This window comes from Oxyura jamaicensis, chromosome 17, assembly GCF_011077185.1.
Source record: "Oxyura jamaicensis isolate SHBP4307 breed ruddy duck chromosome 17, BPBGC_Ojam_1.0, whole genome shotgun sequence".
Taxonomy (NCBI): Eukaryota; Metazoa; Chordata; class Aves; order Anseriformes; family Anatidae; genus Oxyura; species Oxyura jamaicensis.
In genome coordinates this window covers 5,643,361-5,658,544 of record NC_048909.1, presented here as the reverse complement: position 1 = coordinate 5,658,544, position 15,184 = coordinate 5,643,361, and the positions used below count along the sequence as shown (strand labels likewise).

Sequence of the window (15,184 nt, the reverse complement as noted above, 5' to 3'; positions counted from 1 at the left end):
GGGGGAAGGCTTTCTGTGAGGAAGGGAGGATTTCGGGGAGTGAAGGCTTTCTCTGAGGGGAGACGCTTTCTGCCAGCGGCCCCCCGGGCTCTGCCTTCCCCCTCTCCCCTCACGCTGACCTTGGGCAGGGCTGGCTGGCTCGAGGAAGCCATTGCCGGGGCTCCGACCCCGCCGGCTTTCTCCTCAGGAGCCGGGAGAGGCCGGGCACGGCCGGGGGCTGTCCCCGCGTTACCCACCCCGGGGCACCGGCCGAAATTCCTGCCGCTGCCCGGGGCGGATCCCGGCGCTCCCCGCCCGCCTGCCCTTTATCCGCGCCTCGCCCCGGGGCTGCAGCCCCCCACCGGGAGCGGGGTTCCCGTCCCTTCCCCTCCCTTCCCCTGAGGGGAGAGCCCCCCCACCCCACCCCGGGCGCCATAGGACACCGCCGTGAGGGGCGAGTCCCGGCCGCAGCGCACCCGTACACCTGTCTCCGCAGCGGCGGAGCGGGGCGTGACGGGGCGGCGGCCCGGTTTACCCGAGGGAGGTGGGAAGAAGGCGAGCGCGGCGCCCAGCCGCAGCCTCACCGGGTCGGTGCGCAGCTCCCGTCCCCGTCAGGCCGCCGCCGCCCCTCCGCCGCTACGGCCGCCCCGCTCCGCCCGCGCCGGCTCTTTTATAGAATGCGGAGGTGACGTCAGCGCCGCAGAACGGGCGGCCGGCCCGCGGAAAGGGCCGAAGGGCTTCGGAAAGAATCGGAGAGAGGGAGGAGGAGGGGACGGCCCCACCCGCTCGAGCGCAGTAGAAAGAAGGGAGTGCGCATGCGGGGAGGAGCGGAGGGAGCCGAGGGGCTCCGGACAGTGACGAGGGCTTCCGGAAATTGCCGAGGAGCTTCGGAAAGCGCCGATGGGCGGGGCGGGGCGCGGCGCCTGAGGGGCGAAGGCTGTGTGGTGGCCTTCGGCCCTCGTTTCCCCACCCTTAGCGAATGTTCAAAATAAAAATAAAAACAAAAACACCGAGTGACACTGGCAATCATTTTAATTAGCGCAGCAGTGGGGTCTTCTGCCCCCTCTTCAGTCGCCGGAGGGGCCAGGTTCCTGCTCTCACCCCAGAGCTGCCGCAGATTGTGAAAATTCAATCAATAGGCCCAACAGCAGCCTCAGCAGCTTTCCCTTATTAAATATATATATATACACAACATAAATATGGTTAAGGTTGTCTTTTTGAAGTAGCCCGCAATGTCAGAATCACAAAGAAGCTCGACAAGGGCAGAACATCAGAAGGGTGCACAGGCTTGTCAAAACTCATCTATTTTTAAGAAGCCAATGCATAAATTCAAAGGAAAATGAGCCTTCTGTACAAACGAGATGTTTTAAATAGACATGGCATAAGGTTTACCCAAATCTCTGGTTTTTAGAGGCCTCGTGAGACAGAAGTTTGTAGGGCCAACACAGCAAGCAGCTTTTAGTGATTTCTGAGTTAATAACGCTTTCTTTTATTAAAGGACTTAAATGGAAAAAGCACCCTGGCACTGATCTTGCATCAGAACCCATAGGGCTGCCTCAAACTATTGTCTCTAAGGAAGAGTATGACTCACAGCAATTTTAATGCATCTGGTCCTGAGTGCGCAGTATTTTCACACGTGAGATGCTCTCGCTTGTCATGTTGGATATGAATATGCATGTGATGCCATTTTAATGTATGCACAGGACCTTATTTGCACTGCAGCTTAACACCAAATGGCTAACATTTGAAGCTGCTAAAATAACAAAAACCAGAACAGCATGATACAAGTCAAGCACCAGCTCAAGCAGTAGATGCAACCGTAAGCTACATCTAAAAATAAATAGTGATTTATTGGTTATTTGGAAGAGCACCCGTTCAATTAAGAATTCTTATTAATGTTTTTGAGATAGCATATAAATATCTGGATGCCCTTTACTGAGGTAAAAAGAGATACCATATATTTGTTATTAATGAAAATAGGTACTTATATTCACCCCCCAAAAAACATTAGTAAACCCCAGTACCTGTCAACCAAAACAAGGAAAGATTCTGTATCTTGTACATACCACCAAATCACCCCTCGTGTTTTGGCACAGGCAGGTAACTGTTTCTAACTACCAATTACTATCTTGATAAAATGAGTCTCCAACATAATTGCAGATATGCAAGATGTACTCATAACATCTCCAATTCCACATATATAAAAAAACACCCAAGCATTTTCAAGTATACTAATGAAAGTTGTAGTGCTTACCTGTTAAAGGATACTGGAAGAAGATTTCCAGCATACCAGAACAATCACCAGTAACGTTCATCTAATGAATTCCAGTGTCACTTTACAAAATGTATACACCAAATTCAAATTTAATTTATTATCAGTCAATTTTAAAGTCAAAGTTCAAGGTTTTAAAAGCCTAAGTACCATAGTACATACATTACAATCTTTTCTCAGAAAGTTGGAGGGCTATGTAAAAAAAATCAAATTCAAATTGTCATATGGCCCCCTCAATTCCACATTCTACAGCTTCAAAGTGTGAAACCTTTACGATTATCAATCTGGTAAAAATAATAATTTTAACTTGTAACAGTATTTTGAAAAAAATCACATACTACTTTCTAGAACTCTGCAGCAGATTTTCTCATCTTGGAGACTATCAAAATAATTCAAGAACAATGCAATACCTATCAAATCTCCCACCACCCTGATCCCCCATACTATTTACTCTGCAATAGCTACAGAAAAATAAAGAAAAAAGCTGCATCAGATTAAAGAGAAAAAAATCACACTTTAATATTTAAATTTAAACAAATTTCTAGAATGAACTATTCTCAGAATAATCCATCATTGGTATAGAAGTATTACAGTACTTTAATACATAAAAATGGCATGACATTGAAAAGTAAGAAATATATTTATATAAAATGGTCATTATAAAATATAATTCAATGCACAATAGGTAACTCAAGCATACCATTTCCCCCTCAATTGATTACAGAACATCAGCCCAAGTGTTCAAATGAACGCGCTGTTTCACCATTATTTTTTTTTTAATAAAATGGATTATTAGCTTTCATCCACTTAATGGATAGTGGACATAGAATTTCTGTAGTTTCAGGAACTCCGCTTTTTCGCCATGAAGTTACTATCCACACAAAGTTTTTAGAACAGTGAGTCTACCTCTCTTAGATCAAGGACACTGCCTCTTGGAGCAAAGTTACATTCAGAGAGAAATGTCCAGGCTGCTGCCAAGTACCTTTCACCAGTCTCTCAGTAGTTTTAAGATGTTGCCACAGCCAGGATGCAAGTATGTCAACACAAGGGAAGGTGAATTACAAAAGCTTGATATAATAAATAACAAAAACAAAGTTTCACCAGTAAGTTTCTGAGACTGATTACTTTAAGACTTCATAAAGCTTTGAGGTATTTTCACTTCCATGAACAGAACAGCACTAAGCAAATTCTCAGTCCAAGTGTTTATAATGAAATCCAGAAGTTATCAGAATACTGTATGTAAACTATCTTCCATGTGTTTAAACATATAAAAGAAAAATCCTCAGTTTTCCATAATTTACTATAAAAACCTATAAAAATCCAAAATAAAGAACAGCTTTAACCATTTCCAACAAATTAAACAAGATTTTGTTTTACTCAACATAAAACTTACTGAATTACACTTTAACACATGGATTGAATATAATCTCCTCATCCACCCAAACACAAAATGAATTTGTTTTGCCTCTATATGTAAACAGGAAGCCAGGTCTGAAAGCGCTGGCATCCATGGAGGAAGAAGTATACGCTGATTTATGACCTCCAAAAGGAAGACTGCAGAAAGCCCTTTGGTAATGGGATTTCCTTCTTCTGTAGACATTCCTAGTAAGGAGGAGACAACAACAACAAAATAAAAAGAAATGGTTATCTTGGTTTGCCATCTCTTCTCAGGGATTTTGATGGCTCTTATTGCACACATTCAAAGCATTGCTAACAAAGTGTATCAAAATCTGTCTTGAAAGTACAAGCTATGATATTTAAATATGATAGCTCTAGTTTAAGACAACATTCACAAAACAAAATATTCATCAGTTTTGCAAGTTTTCTCTAAAATATACATATACAAAATACAATGCTAACGAGATGCTACAAAGAGAAGCTCTAAATGTCTGCTTCCTCATAATCTAATCAGGACAACATAAAAAGTAAGAAAATCACTGATGAAAATGAGCTGTTACAGAAATGACTCAGCAGAATCGTTCTCAGCCCCTGTATCTCCTCTCATTGCAACTATTCTCACTGAACATCAATTATAACCAAAATAAATTTCCACTGAGAAAAACAGATGTGAGGTAAGAAAGAAGCAAGATGTTTGACATCGTAACTATCATTAAGAGAATTCAGTAAGTGAAAGACAGGTTACGTCATAGTTACAGGTCCGGACTATCAAGTGTGCTGCAAGCAGCGCCAGCATCGTTATTGGAATGATGCATAGATCGAATGGAGTGGAGGAAAAAGTCACTCTAAAACTGAAAAAAAAATTGCTTTACCTCCAAGAATTGCTTGAAACGCATTAAAGAGCCCATCTGTCCAGAGCTGGTAACTGCTTCAATCCTGTAGAAAGAACAGCATGTCTCAAAATCTATTCAGAAAGTTGAGTTTTATTTGCAAGTGGATAGGGAGGTGAATGTCAGAGACAGGAAAAGGTGGAAGAGTCTTTAAGGGCAAACACCCAAAAAGTAAAAACAAGGATTATTTCACATTCCTAAAAACAAATATCATACCTTGGGAAGTAGTCTTCTCGGATCAGCAATATCATTTTCCAGAACTGAAACTGATACTCTTTCATGAGAGCGTTACCGCATACCTACGGTATAGAATTGGGTCTCAGAATAGCGTAACACTTTCAATGAGCCTGTTATATCAATCACTTAATATTTAATGCAGACATTAAGACAGATACCTATACCTACAATAAAACAAGCAAAGGTTCTAGATTGCCCTGCTGCCAACACAATCACCTTTTCTTGTTGTTGACTAGGTGGTCATCACTAATACCCATTTGATGCTGTAATTCCTCTCACTCCAATCTCCCTTGAAAGTTAACAGTCTTCCCTAATACCACTTGCTAAGGCGTCATTTACCAATCTTGATTAGTGCAGTACGTACTTATCAATTTTATTCATATAGCCAGCTTACAGAATGCCTCTGGTGTATTTCGCTTTGTAATTTATTCTCTCTTTTGATATATTCTTTAGAAGGCATTCTTTAGAAGGCATCTCCCTTGACTCCAGCCTTCAGCTTTGGCTCTTATTTAGGACAGCTATGTATCTTGGGATATGGATTAATATACATCAGATTCTGTCCTTTCCAACCTGAAAAATCCATCCTGTCTTATGAAGTAATTCATCTGGAATGGACACAGGACCTTATATTCTGCATTGTATGAATTGGCGCCAAGTGATTAGCAAACCTTATATTCTTACAGGAGCATGCAACTATTTTTTAAGGTTCTTTTTTTATTATTATTTTTTAAGGAAAATATAACAATAGAAGTTGCACGTGGTCTGGGTAAACCAATTTTTTAAATCATTCAATTCTAAGGCTGTATTAGCAAGAATCTGGAATTATTAATCTTCCCTTCTGAAGGAAAATGGACAAGTTAAAGAAACTCTTCTTAAAAATCTTAACAAACTTCACCTCAATCAATAATCCCTTCAAACACTACAGTGTCACCAGTTTAGATCCCTTTAACCACCAATTCACCAATTTACTGTCTTGTCTCATAAAGCAATCATGACTTTTTTATTTAAAAAAAAAATAAAAAAGAAAAAAAAATGTTTGTTATATAATTTTCCAGTGTTTTGCTGCTGCTAACTAGGCTCGTATGTCACTGACCTCCAGGAAACCAAAAAGAACTGTAGCTGTCACATTTTCCAGAGGCTCCATATTCAACATCTGAGCAAGCCAGCGCCATCCATAACTCAGCCCATGAGGATGTGTCTATGAAGCAATAAAAAAAAGCTAACCACCACTTGTTTTACAATATGCAAAATGCTATTATCAAAACAGACAGCTTTCAGACTTCTTTTCACTTTGATAAAATTGATTGACAATAGCCTTACATCCAACTTGACCGTTATGAAAATACCAAGAAAGTAAATACCAAGTAAAGGTCTATGATACAAAGTACTTTGCACTGCCTTGTTCGGTGTGGTTATGACATCTCTCTTTAAATATATTATGAGTTGGTTTAGGTTCAGCTGCAAATCCGGTTTATGATACATTTGGGATACTAACAAAGTTCTAATTATAACATCATATACTTATACCCCTTGTCTGTTTCCGTAAGGCCACCGGAGCTGAATGATAGCAGCATAAAGACGAATCATTCCTGATATCCGTTTAAGAAAATGATCCTGCTCTTCCATCTTAGAATCCTTAAATTGATATCCAAGCATCCTAAGTATGAGAAGATGTTCCAGTATTAGGACAGCAAAATACATTCACACGAGTCCCTGCAGTTCTCAGGTTACTTTAAGTCAATTGTACTGAGATAAAGGATCATCCAAAACCATGTAAGCATTATTGCAAAGGCTGATCATTACATTCTAGACCATATATTCCACTATTTTGTACCACACAGAAGCTTCAGGTTCTGTACTGGACATTTCAGGTCAAATCAAGCTACAGCTATCAACTGTTCTTTGAGAACAACAAGGAAGAAGAAGCAAAAGAGCATCCATTACCCCTAAAAACATTTCCAGAGGTTCTAAAAAACATTCTCCAGGGGTGCAGAATCAGGGGAATTGCGCACCTGTGGGTAAACCTCCAGAGTCTATGCAAGGACGTCACAGTGTCTAAGTAATTAGAGATGGGGAAAAGCAAAGTGCTCTCACAAGAATACAGTCTTAGCCCTTGTTGAGTGCATGCTGAAGAACTCCAGTAATAAATTTACCTCTGATACTCTTCCATAGAAGTTCCTTCTTTGAAGGCAGGGTAGAATGGCACAGCATAGGAGCACTTTTTGTGTAGATGAGCTAAAAAGAGATCTCCGACTCGAGGGTGTATTTCCCAGATTCCTGATGCCACCACTGCAATTGGGAAAGCTGCCTCACGATGAGAAGCTACTTCTTCTTCTCCTTGACTCTGGAAGGGGAAAGAAAAGTCTGTTCCCACCCCGCCAGGACATTCCTCAGACAACAAAAAACGAAATATTTTTTTTCTGTTCCCTCTCCTCTGTTGTAATTAGCCTCTACGAAGGGATATTAATGTTTCTGTGACTACGTAGCCACCCACAAAAAAGCTGATAAGGCCCTGTGTCGTCAGCTCCCACAGAAGATGACAAACTTGGCTCAGGACACAAAAAAGGAGTTAGCATCTTCAGGCACAAAGTGCAAGGCTACGCAGATATTTTTACTCCAAACATCCATATTCTAATGTTTACAAATTCAGTCACAGTTTTACTCCATGGGAAATTTTTTTGCATGTATTTTGTCTTTGCACTGACAAATGAAAGTCTCAAACAACCCAAGTTTACCAAATAAAGAATAGAAAAAAAAGAATACTGCCAACTTCAAAAAGCAATTCAAACATTGATACATCATTTTCAGGAGGTGCTAACTGCACAGCATGGACGGAAGCTTGACTCTTGTAAGCTTTCTTCTTTTTCCTCCAATTCTGCCTAGAAGTAGGTTTTTGAGCATGTGTACAGTTTTGTCATAGATCATAAATAATTATCAACCTGTTTTCCACTGTTATTCTATCAAACTAGTTAAGATTTTGTAGCATGTAAGTCTGGAATTTAAATCAATAATTCCTCTTAGAAAAGATAAGACAGTGGAGGGAGAGACAAGAAAAGAGAAAAAAAAGTTCCTTCATTGTTGCTTTTTTTTTAATCCCTAAAGCACTTTCTCTAATCAATATGAACATTAACACATGCCTAGTAATTTTGTTTGTTGAAGAAGGAGGATAACGCCCAAAGGAGCTTCCTAAAGCACCAGCTACCTTTGCCACCCCAAAAAAGAAAAGAGTTTCTCACCACAAATTTCTCTGCAAGTTTGTAACAAACAAAATCCAGACCCTGTGGATGCTGAGTCACTGATACGCTTCGCCCTCCGCTCTGAACAGACTTTCCAGAGAGCAGGTTATTGATCTTGTCAAATATCTCTCTCAGCTGAGAGCCTGTAAATACATCAGGAATGTATGCAGACAGAAGGTTAGGAAAAAGCAGATAAGCCTTAAAAAGATCACAAACTGCACAAAAACTAGACCCACACCCTAAAGGGCAAGGCACCTCCAACTGCTCGTTTGCTCCATCTGATTAAAGAAACTGAATTACGATGAAGCAAGAGGCTTCTCAGGGAGGCAACAGACTCTAAAAACAAAAGCAAGCACTGTGCTACAAAGACTTGGCCTCTTCCTACGCCAGCTCTCTTCTGTAACGGTAATTATAGAAACCTTGGTTACACTGTGTACTACTAAAATCTTTACAGTAAAAGGCATGACAGTTGGATTGAGCTCTTTGTCTTTTCCCGACCTGCTATGGTAGAGATCTGGCTAACAGGGATCGTAGCTGCTTTCTGCAACTCCGTTTTTATCTTCTTAACCTGCAAAACAACAACAACAACAAAAAAACATTTTAAAAAATTTTAAAGGCAAGAGAATTGATCAAGACCAAAAGGCAGAGTTTCACTGATGCAATATACAGCTTATAGTCCGAATTCTGAAAGGAGGAATTCAGCCCTAAATCCTAACTCATCTTTAGCTGAATTAAATCCAGTGAAAATACTACGCAATCTCATCTCACAGAGCCGAGGTCAGAATATTTATTTCCAGCATAGCTAGCATTTATTTTAACAGTTATACACACCTAGAAGACCAGCAACATAACGAGTAAAAACCACTTCCTGAGTCAGTAAGATGCCAGGTTCCTGCAGCTACAGTCTTTAAGAGCTGAAGGCACCCCCAGGAGGCCAGCAGCAGACAAGGAGGTTAGTTTTGCCTCAGGACACATCTATTGGATTTTCAAATGCACATGATGTACTGGGAGGAAGGGACAGAATGGGCAGCATCTAACAGCTTTTGTTTCATTTGCATTTTGAATCCATGTTCGAGACTTGAATGAGTAAAGGTTATTCTGCTGCAGACTATATGATAAATGATTATAACTGAGAAACATCAGGAAAAAATACACTAAGGTAAATGTTCAGAACCCAATGTTTAACATTTTTCGGTCTCAGGGTTTGAGTCATACTAAGATGTAAAGTACTCATTAAATAAACAGGAAAAAGTCTCCTGAAGAATGAATGATATATAAAAATGACAAAAGCAAGAGTGAAAAAGTAAGTCATTAGAAGCAGCATACAGCATTGTCTTTCAGTACCTATAGCAGTCCAATCCGGATTGTTAAAACTGCAGAAAATTACTAATCTGCAGAATTAAAAAATAGGCTACAATTCACTGATAGGCTACAGCTCCTCATTTTTTGACAGATTAATGTATTTTTTCATTACTACTATGGCAGTGAGGATGAGCAGACTTAACAGAGGCTGCTGCTAGAAATGTGTTTTTATGAAAGCTCTACTACTTTCACTAGAGATCAAGATAATCCCTCTTCGACAGCGTTAATCATTTGTTTGTACCTCGTTGTCTTTGCAGTTGCTTATCGCACTGAAAGAAGCGACACACTGGTTTGCAGCATCTTGAAGCTCCTGGTACCAACGCATTATACTTTCGTCTGTCTTCACTTGAAGTCCTAATAAAAATAAATAAGTTAATTAAAACTTGGGAGATTAACAAAGACCCAAAACTCTAGAACACCTGATTTTTTTTTAAACTACAAGGAACTAACAACTCGATGTGTACTTTTTTCCCCCATAATTCAGTTTAGAAAGTTAGATTAACTCATAGAGTAACTACAGTTTTGCTAATTAAACAGGAGTCCTCCTTTTCCAGCTTAGTATCTTATGTATGACTAATATCTGGACCTAACTTATGCTCAAGAAAGAAGCCACTTCATTGGCCTGCCCTTGTCGATTTGTCAGGTATGAACCATCCACACTTGTAAGAGGACACAATGTTATTCTCTAGTTTCCCACATCTGGGAAGAGCAGTTCTTTTTTAATACGGTCAGCTTATGCTGCATCAGATAAAGTTTGCTGCTGGCAGTCCTATATCCATGTCGTTAGTTGTGCTACAAGTTAAACTACGAGAAGGTTCACCATCACAACAGTAAGATACCAAAATAGGACTTGGCAAAACAGTAAGAAAGTGTATAAGGAGGAAATGGCAGGGGGAGAGTACAACCAACCTTCCTTTGGCTGCTTTCCCCCTGGCAGCTGCACAGGGGCAGCGCTCTGAGCCTTCATCTGCGATTTTTTCAGTAACTCTTGCTGCTTCTGTCTCTCTTCCTCTTCCTCTCTCCTCTTTTTTTCTTCCACAGCTGCAGCGATTTCTTGCTGCATGCTGGATATCAGCCCCCGCATTTCCTGCAGTGCTCGTTCAGTATTGGTCACATCCACTTGAGTAGGGAAACCTCTCTATCAAGAAATAGAGAAAGCAATAACACATCAGGCTTTAGTTCCACTACACATAGTCCAACAGTAGAAGCAAGAAGCCATTGAAGCACTAGTTTACAAATAATCCAGGAGCCAACTACACATTTTATCCTCTTTAGTGAAAACCTTTTTCTCCTTTATTTGTACATAAAGTTTGTCCTAAGGGGGTCATAGTCCATGACTCGATCTCACAAGATCTTAGGAAGTAAAAATTAATAACACACTTTGACAAGTGTAACGGAACCACAGTGCAAAGACTAGATGGCTTCCTTTGCAGGAAGATACCGGTGACAAACTGGAACAGATGACGACCGTTATTACAGTGTTTAATTTTTCAAGGTTTGTATCTCACCTTCACATAAAGTGTTTTTCATGGAAACATAATTCCTGCAAAAACGCCTACTAAGACAGGAGTACCCTACCACATCCAGTATTTCTCTTTAATAATTTATGAACCACTCCACTTCCATGTGTGCCTCAAGAAGGAACTTAACAGCATTAAGAGCTGCACTGCTTTCATAACCAGTCTCTCTTGCAGAAATCCTCATGCATTTTTATAAGCCATTTTCACACAGCTGAAGTGTCAAAGAAGAGAAATTGCCTTTTGAATTAGCTGCTTTATAGGCCAAACATCTAAAAACATTTCTGTGACGTTAGTTAACTGTCTCAAAACAAGCTGCCTTAGAAAACAATTACAGGGAGCTTTAAAAAGAAGGAGAACCACAGTTAAGAACAACCCTAGAGCCACTACCTCACTAGTGGTGCGGATGAGTCCTGACACCAGCCCACAGATCTGGTTGCCTCGACTACTGTATGAGGAAAGATCAATTTTTGGCAAGTCTTTGTGTCTGTAATTGGGATCAATCTGCTGGTTAAGCTGTAGCACTTCCTCCTGGATGGAATAAAGGCGACGCAGTCTTTCCTGGCCTTCTTCCTTACGCAAACGCTCCAGCTCTTCCTGACGCTGCCTCTGCTGCTCTGCCTCACGCAGTTTTAGGTTTAATACCTAGGGAGAAAAAGAAAATAGACCAGGAGCTAAAGCAACTCTAGCTTTACAGGGCCTTCCTGGCTTGATGAAAGGAACTGCACATAGGGAAAAACCAAGCAACCAAAAAAATTTTCACCAGCTGTAGTCTGAATGTGGTTCTGAACACAGAAGTGCTACAGAAGCTGCAATAACACGATTGACCAATTTTGCTGCCTACAGCATCCATGGAGCCTCAGGGCTGGAGAATAAGAGGTCCACTGGGAATCTCAGGACTGTTTGATTGCCACAGAGTTAGGAAGAAAATAAAAAGATTCAGATTGAATCTTAAGACGTAAAAGAAGTATATCCAAGTTTCCTCAAATAAGTTAACAGATGAAGTTCTAAGGATAGGCCTAAGAACATCGCAATGTGCTATTTTTACAAACAAGACCCCATCTCTATGGAAGTAGTAAAGGCAAACTAATCTTTAAAGAATAACACCTTAACCATCAAGACAATGTCTTGACCAATCATATAGCAGCAGCAAATGCCCAGTTCAGGTATGAACATCAGCAACCGTTGAATGGAAGTTAGTTCAGTTAAAGACCCCACTGTTCTGCTCCTGTAACTCAGGTGCCTTTACTGCCTCTCCACAACAACACAGCAGGTGCCTGGAGCAGTACCAGAAAATACCTTCTCACCCCAGGAATGCTATGTATAGACAAATAAATCAATTGGTCTTTCCAGTTCCTACCAACTAGTCATGCTCTTTTATGAAAGAAAACTGTTACAAGTCTCAGACCTTTGCTCTGTGTCGATGTTCTTCTTTCAACTTCTCTTGCTGTCCCTGAGTTTCCTTTAAGCTAAAATACACATAAACAGGGGAAGAAAAAAAGGTCTATTAAAGACACGATCAAGAAAATACAAACACACACAACAAGTTACTTTTAAACATTTTTAAGAATTAACCATCGCTTCGATTCGATGCTATAGTATTTTAAGGATATTGGAGCTATTCTCACCTCTTCTCCATCACTTCTTGCAAATCTTGGAATTCCTGATGCTGCTTTAGCTCCTTCAGTTCATCAAAACGCTTCAGTTGTTCACTTGCAAGGTCATACACTGCCCTCACCATCTGCTCTTGCTGCTCCTGCCGCTGCCTGAGCCCCTCCTGCAGATTGCAAAGGTGCCAGAAGCACCACAATGTGATAACCACCAGAATTCACCAGAAGAAAATACAAATGAAAATACAAAATTGGCCGATAGATAGCCAACGTGGTCCACTTGAGGTTATCCTAAACCTTAGAGAGTAAAGAACTGCCCTGTTGTTTTAACTCGAGCATTGTTACCTCCGGTTATATAGCTCTCCTGTGATTCACATACACCTCAGCCCACCCCCTTTTTATTTTATTACCTTTCCTCTCAACCTGTGCATCTCTTCATACATCCGAATGCAGCCTTCGACTTCCGTAACTTTAGATGGAAGGAGTGTTGGAAGGACTTCTTGATCCATTTCCAGCAGACTAAGACCATTATTTCCCTGTGTGGTCAGCATATGAGTAGAATCAGTGACTGAATATAGTATGAGAAATTCATGGAGGAAAATGGGTAAATCAAGTCTCTTAAACTGCACATTACATAGAGAAACAGACAAAGGAGTCAACCAACACACAAGTATTAGAGGAGTTAAATAACCCAGAAGCGTAATCTCATGATTTTGAGTATCTCCCAGCACCTACATGAGGTTGTGATAGTCGCTCTTCCCAATCAGTAAAACTGGCAGCAGATGCCAATAGCCTCTAGAACATTCACAAGGGCTCACTATCACCTAAAAAGGCTAGACAGACTCCCCAGGTTCTCTCTACATTCACTGAAGATGTTACACTGCAGGAAACCAAGATCAGTTTATACTTTGAATCATTCTTCAGGAAGAGCCGTAACACATCTCAGTCATTCAAAGACTCCAGAGAAGAGACAGAACAGCGTAAGAGAGTACTCACAGACTCTTACAAAGGCCTGATCCTACTCTGTGCCCATATTCATCCACATGGATGAATCCCTTGCTACTAATCCAACTAACTATGGAACGCCAAGTAGATTTTCCTTAGTTATGGTGAAAAAGAGCTTGCTTTTGGCCTGCTGTGAAAGTTATTTCAGAAAGATCTTCTTATTGCCAATTTTATCATCCCCTGCCCTGGCTATTCTAAAAAAAAAGGAACTAAGCACATTTTTCCCCACAAACAAATTAACAGAGCACAAACCAACCTCTGCAACCTCTGTCAGACAATTTATGGCAGCAAGTTAACATACTTTTTCCACACAACTGCTCACATTCGGGCTATAGTTAGAGAGCTACCTTTGTTTCACTCAGCACTGTAGACGAAAGTGGTGAAGAGCCCTGGTGGCTGGCAGACGTGACCTTCTTAAGAGGAGGTAGCTGATTTGTACAGGGAGTGGATTTGTTAGGTGTTGAACTTCTGGAGGGTGCAATTTCCTGGTCTGACTGTCCAACCATCCTGTCCAGGACCCAGCCAGAATAAGAGGACAGCATGAGAGGCGACATGCATCCTTCCAAGACATCCTTGGGAGAAAATACTTGTTGTGAGCATGGAGCACAGCAAGGAAGCACGAATAAACACAACTAAGAACACCCGCACGGGTCAGCAGGTGCCTCATAACAGCGGCTCAGTACCCCACTTCCCATTTCTCCTGCCAGCTTTCACAGAACCGTTAAGCTTGGACCTCCAGGATCACCTGCTCCAACCATCCCCCTACCACCAATGTCACCCACTAACTCTGTCCCCAAGCACCACATCCAGCCTCTCCTTGAACACCTCCACGGACGGTGACTCCACCACCTCCCTGGGCAACCCGTCCCAACGCCTGACCGCTCTTTCTGAGTAGAAATGTCTCCTCATTTCCAACCTGGCACAACTTGAGGCCGTTCCCTCTAGTCCTATCACTGGTTACCTGTGAGAAGAGGCCAACCCCCAGCTCCCCACACCTTCCTTTCAGGCAGTTGCAGAGAGCAATAAAGTTTGCCCTGAGCCCCCTTCTCTCCAGACCAAACACCCCCAGTTCCCTCAGCCGCTCCTCACAGGACTCGTGTCCCAGACCCCTCACCATTTTTTCACCCCTTTCTCCCCTCTCCAGCATGAGGCTCAGCCCCACACCCTTTTCTCCCCGCTCCTTCAGGCAGCCGGACCAGGTCCCGGACCCCCCCCCCCCCTTCCATCCCCTTCCCCTCCCCTCAGGCGCCCAGGGGAGCCCCGAGGGCAGCACGGAGGCCGGCGGGCGGCGAGCCCTCACCTCGTCCTGCAGCCATTGGCGGCAGTATTTCAGGCGGCCCTTGCTAGAGTTGCGCAGAGCCGCCAGAGTCTCCCAGCGGAGCTCCCTCTCCTGCATGGCCGCGGAGCAGCCGCCGCCAACAGCCCCGCCGAGACCCGCCCCTGCTCCCGCTTCCGTTGCCGGGGCGCTACCGGCCGCGGGGCCCCTCCCCGGCCGCGGGTTCTAGTCCCGCCCACGGCCACTAGTCACAGAGGAAGGGGCGGGCCCTGAGAGAGCGGCGGTTTTGTCCGATTTGCCTTTATTTTGTGTGGTCTTGTGGCGGAGGTGGGGTGTGGCAGCGGGGATGGGATTGGAGACGAACCTGAAGTACCGCAGTAATTCTGGTTTGCAGGCAGGGGG

The 15,184-nt window shown here is 42.4% G+C and overlaps 2 protein-coding genes across 2 annotated transcripts in view; both read right to left on the bottom strand.

The window, feature by feature from the left end:
- SPTAN1 (spectrin alpha, non-erythrocytic 1) overlaps positions 1-668 on the bottom strand; it is a 54,167-nt gene extending 53,499 nt beyond the window's left edge. Inside the window, exon 1 of the mRNA XM_035341802.1 lies at positions 564-668. The gene's annotated coding sequence lies outside the window, so the exon portion shown is untranslated. The remainder of the gene's footprint in view (positions 1-563) is intronic.
- Positions 669-2,327: 1,659 nt separating this feature from the next.
- GLE1 (GLE1 RNA export mediator) lies at positions 2,328-14,990 on the bottom strand. The gene is made up of 16 exons (XM_035341868.1): positions 14,807-14,990; positions 13,854-14,078; positions 12,912-13,037; positions 12,520-12,668; positions 12,300-12,360; positions 11,282-11,536; positions 10,284-10,512; positions 9,616-9,728; positions 8,511-8,580; positions 8,013-8,155; positions 6,930-7,120; positions 6,304-6,433; positions 5,870-5,974; positions 4,756-4,838; positions 4,522-4,585; positions 2,328-3,853 (listed from the first exon to the last, which is right to left on the bottom strand). The coding sequence occupies exons 1-16, from the start codon at positions 14,900-14,902 to the stop codon at positions 3,785-3,787; spliced, it is 2,109 nt and encodes a 702-aa protein (XP_035197759.1). The 5' UTR covers positions 14,903-14,990; the 3' UTR covers positions 2,328-3,784.
- Between the last annotated feature and the right edge of the window lie 194 nt (positions 14,991-15,184).